This window comes from Conger conger, chromosome 4 (genome assembly GCF_963514075.1).
Source record: "Conger conger chromosome 4, fConCon1.1, whole genome shotgun sequence".
Classification (NCBI taxonomy): Eukaryota; Metazoa; Chordata; class Actinopteri; order Anguilliformes; family Congridae; genus Conger; species Conger conger.
Window position 1 is genome coordinate 54,268,162 of NC_083763.1, and position 9,419 is coordinate 54,277,580.

The 9,419-nt window shown below is 46.4% G+C and overlaps 1 protein-coding gene across 1 annotated transcript; it reads left to right on the forward strand.

The window, feature by feature from the left end:
• Positions 1-349: 349 nt before the first annotated feature.
• Positions 350-6,297, forward strand: eef1e1 (eukaryotic translation elongation factor 1 epsilon 1). The gene is made up of 4 exons (XM_061239556.1): positions 350-495; positions 1,721-1,918; positions 4,348-4,443; positions 4,870-6,297. Exons 1-4 carry the CDS (start codon positions 412-414, stop codon positions 5,011-5,013), a joined length of 522 nt encoding a protein of 173 aa, XP_061095540.1. The 5' UTR covers positions 350-411; the 3' UTR covers positions 5,014-6,297.
• The last annotated feature ends 3,122 nt before the right edge of the window (positions 6,298-9,419 follow it).

Here is a 9,419-nt window from a genome sequence, read left to right on the forward strand (position 1 = left end):
ATATGACCCTTTAAAGAGGAAACGGCATAAACTGATTTGAATACTCTGTTGTGGCAAACCTTGCCAGTAATTCAAGTTCTAATAATCGAATTAAAAATCTCCGCGACAACTTTCTGGGGGGTAGCTAAACCGTGATGAACGATGGAGCCTTTCGGTGGAAAAATTAAATAACGTGGCTGCCTTTCAGTGCTTGACCGGCTTATTCCCCAAAGTAGCTGCTCTTTGTATCTCCCCCTTCACACTGTGGTCTGTGTAGTGTTGTAGCTACTGTCCTCTGAGCAGGAGCCGGCCTCTTTTTCTGTTCAGCGATTGGCTGCTAGTGCTGATGTCTCTTAAACCGAGACAGAAGCTTGGACCAATCGCGGTGGATGTTTATTACGTCTGCGCTCCCATGAATGATAGTCTGCAAAGATGGCGTTGAGAGAATTGTCCTCGCTGGAGAAATCACTAGGATTGAAAAAGCCAAAAAAATACAGCACACAAGGCGACAATAAGGTGAAACGATTCTCCAACGTTTTAAGTAATTAAATAGTTAACTGTTATTAGTGTGCGATATAAATGTCTTCACGGCAAGGGAAGTAGTCAGTAATATAAAGAGCAGCACGTGTCCCATAAATGCCGAAAACTACGCTAATTCCTCCAGTCTCTCCGTCACTTTCGTTTATTTCATCATACTGGCTAACTAGCATGTTGACGTGTACGACTTGCTAATTATGCTACGTTTACTGTCATGGACATTTAATGGGATTGTTTTGTCGTTTGTTTGAAACATTGTCCAAAAATATAAACCATAGCTATCCTGATAACATGGTTACCACGAAGAAGAAGCTGCTTGCTGTCTAATGTGTCACTAGTTGGCTAACGTTAGCTACAGCTAGCTGTTAGCCCACATTCCAAGCTCTGTATCCTTGTACGACACGTACAAGCAAGCTAGCTCTATCCTAAGTTAAGTGTATGCCATGCGAACTTAACACCGGAATGTGCTAGCTACTATAATTGCTTGATGGTAGAATATGATCTGCCAGCATCGGTTTAATGGCCAGTTATTCCTGTAAAATAATCACGGTCATGACCAAAATAACTGCGAACTCAATCGAATTTTATGTATTAACTAGGGGGGTAGCTGCTTAAAAGTTGCTTGCTTGCTAGCCTGTACTGTATTTACTGCTGGCATTGCATGTGTGACACTGCATTACAGGGAGCCGGTTTTACGAGCTACCAATTTCCAGCATTTTAATTAAAATAATTTAGATAGCTTGTTGCAAACACTTATTCAGTACATGTGGTAATGACAGGGGCCGTACTGAAGCTAGCTAAAAAAGTTTTTTACGTTTTAGCAGTCTGCTTCACCGGAATGTCTGGCCTAAGGCAATTTTTACTAATCATTGGATAGAGGAGTTCGAACTGAAGTTGTCCGGAAACACTGTTTGCTTGCGAAGAAAATAGATATTGCCGTTTTGGTTGGCTAATATTTAAATATAATTATGATTATGTTTAAAAAAAAAACGAGAATACTATCCTTCATGCGAGGGGAAATACTTCCACATTACATTACATTACATTATTAGGCATTTGGCAGACGCTCTTATCCAGAGCGACATACAACAAAGTGCATAATCATAACCAGTGACCAAACTTCCCACAGTATTAGGACACATGGGGAAAAAAAAAACGGTGTTCAGGTTCAGAATATCATTAGAGCCGTTCCTCTCCTCCACAGGTTCCGGTTCTTCAGAACAACAATGGGCCAAGCCTGACCGGGCTAGTGACCATCGCCACTCATCTGGTCCAGGAGGCCAACCGGTCCGAGCTGCTGGGTAGCTCTGCTGAGCAGAGGGCTTTGGTGCAGCAGTGGCTGGAGTACAGGGTTACCAAGCTGGACAACTGCCCAAAAGAGGACATCAAGACCATCTTTAAGGTGTGTATGTGCTCTCACCAGTGTATGTCCGGCCCAGATGTTAATGGTTGGATGATGCATATCTAGTAGGATTTACGTCATCCGGTGTGATTTTCATTGTAGGATATTCCATGGAATTATGTATGTACTGTATTCAATGCTATATGTGCTCTATGCTGCTTAGGTAGAATTGGGATTAATATGCATGCGACTGGTTTACATTAAGGCATATTTGTGCACTGTACATTTGGATGTTTACCCATGAGGAAAATTTAACTGCGCCTATATTGGAAAAAAAATATGGACAAATTAATGAAAAGGTAAGCAGTTAGACCTGCCATTACACAGTTTGTACCAAGCTTCCCATTGACTTCATAACAAGTCTAGTATAGGAGTTTTACTCACTGCATATTGATGCTTACTTAGTAATGTTTAGGTATTTCTGCAGCCTAACCATATACTGTAGTGCCTCTGTGATTCACAGTGTGCATGTTTCCGTGGGGCACCAGTGACAGCATCCAATTTCTCATTCTGCAAATGAGGACTCTCCTCGTACAAGGAGAAAAATATTTCTCAGTCGAACCGATCAGCCTTTCCCATGTAATTTTCCCTCGTTTCCGGAGCGCGTCCGTGGGAGGTCCGCTCTCGGCGGTAGCTGGTTTTCCGGTCGTTTCTCCCGCCTCGGCAGAGCTGCTCGTTCTGGCTTCGGAGCGGAGCAAGGCCGGGAATAACAGGGCCTGAGAGGAAGCCGGGAGCGAGAGCCGGCCTTCTCCTCGGCCGAGCGCGAACAGCCCGGGATGAACCGACGGCGCGCGGGCCCCGGCGGACATAAACCGCTGCTGATCCCTGGCCCCCGCTGGTGTGTGTGCGCGATGTGTTTCTGGAGGGCCAGGGAGGCGGGGATGCGGACTGGTTGGGGTTAACGCTCCGGGGCGTCTCTTTGGGGGTGCTGGGCCGCTGACGGTGTGAAATGGCGCTTATGCGACCGGTCGGCTGGGGGAGGTGCTCTCGGCGCTGTCCATCACCGCCACATGCCCCGATGTCATCTGTGTGATGTCATGCACCTCGGTGCAATAGGGACCCTGTGAGTGTGGTTATGTGCAGTTGGTATTAAATGTTTCTGAACTGTTGGAAACTATATTCTGTATTTGCAGCCTGTAGCCTAGTGGTGAAGGTACATGACTGGGACCCAGAAAGTTGGTGCCTCAAGCCCTGGTGTAGCCGTGATAAGATACGCACAGCTGTTGGGCCCTTAGCCCCGCATTGCTCCAGGGGCAATTGTCCCCTGCTTTGTCTAATCAACTGTCGATTTGGATAAAAGTGTCAGCTAAATTAAAAATGACAAATTACATATCCCTCCCACTCTTAATACAGGCCTGTTAGTAAAGGTGTACAAAATGGGAAGTAGGAAATAGTTTGCATTGAAAATTAGTTTTTGGGAAAAATAATCCTCCAAAAAAATCTGTCTCTATATGGATAGCAGGCCTATCTCACAAAGCAGTGTGTGGCAGAACTTTTTAAAATGAAGTTTCTGCCATATAGCACAGAGTCAGGTGTTTCTGCGACTATTCCCAGTGAGCAGTGTAACCTCTTGAGGGGCGGGGGGGTTGTTAAGGTGCCGCTTTCCGCAGCGGGGGCCGTGGCTGCAGGGGGCCCGAGGGGCCCGGTCACGGAGGAGCTGCCTCCCTCCTTCACACCCTGCTTGGCGGCGCGCTCTTGCCGCACAGTAACTCCATTAGCCCCCAAGACGTCCGCGAGAGCGCTAAAGACGGCTACGTCCCTCGAGACCTTCCCAGCCGGGGCTCCGCGTTCGCGGGGGGGTTCATTAGATTAGCTCGCTGGGTCCGTGAGGCGGGGACCGCGCTGCTACCTCAGCATCTGTGCCGGCACCCGAGTGTCCGTGGTGCGAGGGGGCTCCGGGAGGGGGCTGAGTGCAAGCCCAAAATCCCCCCCCGGGTCACGCATTATGTATGCGCGCGTATTCTCCATTGAAACGTGCGAGTCACGCAATCTGATGTACAGGTTAGCGCATGTCTTGAAAAATGTTAGGCGTTGCTTTGGTTTTGCAATTGATTTGAGTTTTTTCTACTATAATCTAGTGTATAGTGCTTTTGATAGGTCAGTGTATGGTCTTGTGATGTAATTGCTGTGACCATTGCAATTTCAGTCTTTTAATTTCAGTCTACTGAAATATCTCCTTTTTCAAATTCAAAGAAATTCTAAGAAATGTAACATTTTATACAGACAAACAAGAAAAACAGCTTTATTCTATGAGGTAAGGCCCAATGGTGTCCTTCAGTTGAACTCCAATTTTCTCAGTACTGTATCTATGTGGTACTTTTCCCCACAGAGGGAAATTTTGGATGATCAGAGAATATTGCAACATAGGATTTTAAATGTAGAATGAACTTGTAGTTACATTTTGTTTTGTTTTTTTGTTTTTTTTACAGGATCTTAACCTGTACCTGGAAGATAAGGTTTACCTGGCTGGAAATAATTTCACTTTAGCTGACACACTCATGTACTACGGAATCCATCACATCATGGTAAGTTTGGCATTTCTCCCGTCCTGAATACGGGGTTCGTTCTTGTTTTTGTAGTGTCACAATTATGGTGTCAGATGAAAGAAACTCGAGACAGGCCGTCAAGTCCAGAAGCGCGGCGATGTGTTGAGCCTGAGACAGGGAGCGCAGGAAGTTGCCGTCGCTCTGGCCCTGGGCTTGCCGAGGTCCAGGGATCACATGCTCGGAAATGTCAGCGTTTGTGGCAGGGACGGAATGTTGCCACCAGCCACTCGGCACGAGACAGTCAGTTTGTTTTTATCGTCGTCATTAGCCTATGAACTGAGGTCAGTCTGCCGCGATGCGCTCCCCTCCCCCCCTCCCTCCTCGAACGTGGTGACTGACCGTCGACCACGGGGAACGAGAGGGCGTCTCGACTCACGTGGCTGCGGCCCTCCTGTCTTCCTGCAGGTGGACCTGGCCGTGCAGGAGAAGGAGAAGTGGGCCAACGTGACCAGGTGGTTCGACCACGTCCAGCACTACCCCGGAGTCAGACACCACCTGCCGCCCGTGGTGGTCCTGAGGAACCGCTTCTACCCCAGCGGGCACCACTGATCCCCCCCCCACCGCCACTATGTGGAGGTCCACCCCCGCTAGCTGCTCCCAGCTCTGCCACCCTCTCCTCTCCCCCCCTTAGCATCCGCGGTCCAGAATGCTAATACCTTGGTGTGCCCTGCAAAAATGTGAGGAACCTGTCTGGTTCGCTTGGTGTTTGGGTTCTCGGTGTTTTCGTGAGTCTGGGGATGTCATTTTTATTTTTTTGTGTTTAAAATGTTCGAGCGAGTGAAGGGGTTGAAAGAATGGGGTTGTTGCGGGACTGTATTCAGCTTGGAGCAGAGCGCTGGGAGGATTCCTGTTCGTTTTTTCACAGGTGCTTGCAAGCGGTTGTACGAACTGCATAATTTAAATGTAACATTCAGTCGAATCTCATCTGCCAGTGAGATTCTAAATACTAAAACTGTGTGAATGGGGCCCTAGGGAAAATGCCATATGTGCTTCAAATCTGAAGCCTTTATTAAATGTTTTCTTGTCTGAGAATTTTCTAGAATATCCAAAATCTCCTCGTCCTGCAGAAAACGCTGCGTCGGTTTGTTTTTTTTCCCCCTACTTCTTCTTCGCAGCTAGTCTTGGAGAAAGTTTGTGCTTCGCCTCTTGCCTGTTTCTGGTACGGTACATGTAGCGGTCCAGGCTTCAGCCTGGAGTTTAAATCAGAGTTGCTTGAATCAATCAGCATGTTTATGCTGAAGGGGAGGAGGCCGCTCACCAGCTGTACAAATGGATTGGTAATTGGCAGAGCCGCTCTGTCCGTGGGGCCCGGGTGAAAACAGTGCATCGTGTGTGTCGTTTCTCTCCCGTTTCCCACTCGGAGAGCTGGAGGGCGGGAAACCCTTTCATCTGCAACTTCCCCCCCACGTTTGTATGCCTTGCGCAAATAAACTTGATTTATCTATTCGCAGTGTACTGCATCGTCCATCCCTGCTAATACGTGCTCTGACCGCCGGCGTCGTGGAAGAATAACCCTTGCTACGTATCATAATAGGAGGAAATTTGCAAAGGTGATGCAAATTAGCACGCGCATTAGCGCCCAAATTAACTGGTATTTATCCTCGTATTTGGTTTCAGTGAAAAATGTGCAAGCTCATGTATTTGTCATGTTTACTCACTGTTCGGTATAATCCCACTGCTTGGTATAATTTAGAAAAATGTTGGTCCTTTGAGCTTTTTTTATTGCCTCTGTATGAGTGTCTTTGTATTTGAAATGTCTGCCACGTTACCGATGTTTAATCTAAAATTAATGCTATCCTGTGCCAATAAAGGGAAGCCATTATGGCACTGTGATCTTGTGAAGGTCTCTTTTCTTCATGCGCTTTGCTGATAATGAATCGGCATTCAGCATTCAAGACGTTTGCGGTTTGGTATAATAAGGGAAAGACAAAGAACTGTGTGTGTTAGAAAGTATAAACTTGTAAAAATATGCATCTTGCTATCATTGGAACATGCCTTGTGACTGGATAAGGGAGAAGGTTTTCATAACCTACAACGGAGTCACTGTTGGTTTATTTTCGTCTTGATTAGGAATGATGGGCCATGGTCTTAAAACCAGTTTTTCTGGGAGAGGTGCTTGCCAGTTGGAGCCACACCTCACAACTGATAAAAGCCTTGAGTAGCTTCTCAATAATTAAACGTGTGTGTCTGTGTGTGTGTGTGTGTGTGTAATGTTTATGTACTATATATTTGTGTGTATGCATGCATATACACTCACTGAGCCCTTTATTAGGAACGATACCTACTGTACCCTTACTTATTTATGCAATTAAATCTAATCAGCCAATCGTGTGGTAGCAGTGCAATGCATAAAATCATGCAGATACAGGTCAGCAGCTTCAGTTAATGTTCAACAACTATCAGCCCCAATTTCCGACCATGGCATGATTGTTGGTGCCAGACGAGCTGGTTTGAGCATTTCTGTAACTGCTGATCTCCTGGAATTTTCACGCACAGCAGTCTCAGAGTTTACTCACAATGGTGCGAAAAACAAAAAACATCCTGTGAGTGGCAGTTGTGAGGACGGAAACGCCTTCTTGTTGAGAGAGGACTGGTTTGAGCTGGCAGAGGCTACGGTAGTTCCATGCCACAGAGAATTGAGGCTGCTTTGAGAGCAAAGGGAGGCCCTGCCCGGTATTGGTATAAAGTGCTCAGTGAGTGTATACGGTGTGCTCCGTATGTATATACTGCCCAATTTTAGGTGACCAAAAGTAATTGGACAATTGGCTGCTCAAGTGTTTCTTGGACAGGTGTATTAAGTTTCATCATTAGTTCATGCATCTGTCCAAAGACCAAAGAAGTGTCAATGCCGGTAAAGCAGGCCATCATGAGGCTGACAAAATTTCAATAAATTAGAGATGTAGCCAAAATATAAGGTATGTCAGGATCAATTGTTTAGTACATGGTTAAGAAGTGAAAACACACTGGTGAGCTCAGCTGTGGTGAATGGCCTGGTAGACCACAGAAGACCAGAGTAGTGGATGATCATTAGAATGGTGAAGAAAAATATATTTGCAACTATTATGTTCAACATATGAAGAACTCCAGGATGTAGGCGTAGATGTATTGAAGACTACGCCAGCATAACCTCAGAGTGTTCACCACTAGAGCCCCTGGCAAGCCTCAAGAATAGAATGGCCACATACAGTTTGCAAAAACATACATAAAAAATCTGCACAGTTCTGGAAGTGTTATAGACAGATAAGATCAAGATCAACCATTACTGGAGTGCTGGAATGAGGAAAGTGGAGGAAAAAAAGGAACAGCCCATGATCCAAAGCATACCACCTCATCTGTCAAACATGGTGGAGGTAGTGTTATGGCTTGGGCATGTATGGCTGCCACTGAAACTGGCTTACTTGTTTATTGATGATGTCACTGCTGAAGGCAGCAATAGGATGAAGTATGAAGCCAAAGTATACAGAAACATCTTGTCAGCTCAGATACAAGCACACGCATCAAAACTGATTGGACGATGCTTCATCATACAGCGGGACAATGATCCAAAACATACAGCCAAAGCAACCAAGGAGTTTTCTCAGGCCAAAAAGTGAAATGCTCTTGACTGGGCAAGTCAATCACCTAACCTCAATCCAATTGAGCATGCATTTCACTAGCTGAAGACCACGATGATTGCAAATAGCCCCCAAAACAAGCAGGAGCTGGGCAGATTACCCAGCATTTTGTAACATCTATGAGTTGTAGACTTCAGGCAGTTATTGATTGCAAAGAATATTGAAGATGATTATTTCAGTTTGTACTAATTTGTCCAACTACTTTTGGTCACCTATAATTTGGGGGACTACGTATAATAAGGGCTGTAATTCCTACATGGAAGTAAAAACATTCAAATGAAAAATGTGTCACTGTCCAAATACCTACGGACTGCACTGTACATATAATTTGTCTACAATGTGAAATTCTGGTGGTCACATACTCTTTCAGTCCTTTCAAATGTCCGTACTGTGCCTGACACAGGTCTATTGAAATGTAAATTGATGTGAGGCGAAATTAATGAAGCCTGTTGAATTAAGTCACAACAGGAGATCCAGAAAGGCCAATTAATTTGCACCCCTCTTCTTTCCCCTGGCTGTTCACCACCTTTGGGGTTATCTCCCCTGGGAGGGGTCGCTGGCATGTGCCGGGTTTCACATTCCCACCCTCTGGGCTGATGAGCCGCATTCTTTCTTCCTTGCCTTGCGGCCCCCCCCCCCCCCCCCAGAGGTCAGAGGTCAAGTGAACGGAGGGACTTAACGAGGGCACCCCCCGGTGGCTGGTGCTCCCGTCGGGAGTCCATCTCACAACAGGCTGTGCACCTCCCCACACCTCTCCCCCAGAGAACCAGAGGCCTGGAAGTACGGAAGACCGGGCTGAGCCACGGAGAGCTCCTGCTCCAGCAGTTCGATGTCTGCCTACTGTCCCTCACCCTTCGTCTGGCTGCCTGGCGTCGTGTCAAAAACCCATTACCCTGGCAGAGAAATCGATGGCTATCACTCTGAGCACGTTAGCCGTATAATAAGGTCTGTCCCAAAAGAGAGAAAAATTCACTCGGTAAAACTCGAGCGGATTCGCGGTTGCAGATGCGCGGTGTTTACGTTATGTTAGTCTAGGCGTCCTAAGGAAGTCTGACACTGCGCTCATACTATTAATTATGTCGAGTTAACGAGAGAGACTGAAGCATAAAACCAGACGTGTATCTGGCAAAGCAGCGTCTTCTGATTAATTCAATGAAACAATCAACACGGTGTGGGGCGCGTGAGCGCTGAGTAAGTCCTTGTGACAGCCTCGCCGTTATCGTCCGGTTACAGTTTGTGACATTTACACCATGCGCCTATAAAGATGACATCTGATTGTCCTTTGTGATTAGCGAAGTATGGACGTGAGGGAGGTGTGCGTTCTGCTCCGGCCGGAAATGC

Bases quoted from the DNA above. Each gene is read 5' to 3' on its own strand.
- eef1e1 (XM_061239556.1), top strand. From the start codon at position 412: ATGGCGTTGAGAGAATTGTCCTCGCTGGAGAAATCACTAGGATTGAAA. The intron at 1,919-4,347 runs GTGTGTATGTGC...TTTTTTTTACAG, and splicing joins ACATCAAGACCATCTTTAAG to GATCTTAACCTGTACCTGGA. The intron at 4,444-4,869 runs GTAAGTTTGGCA...GTCTTCCTGCAG, and splicing joins ACGGAATCCATCACATCATG to GTGGACCTGGCCGTGCAGGA.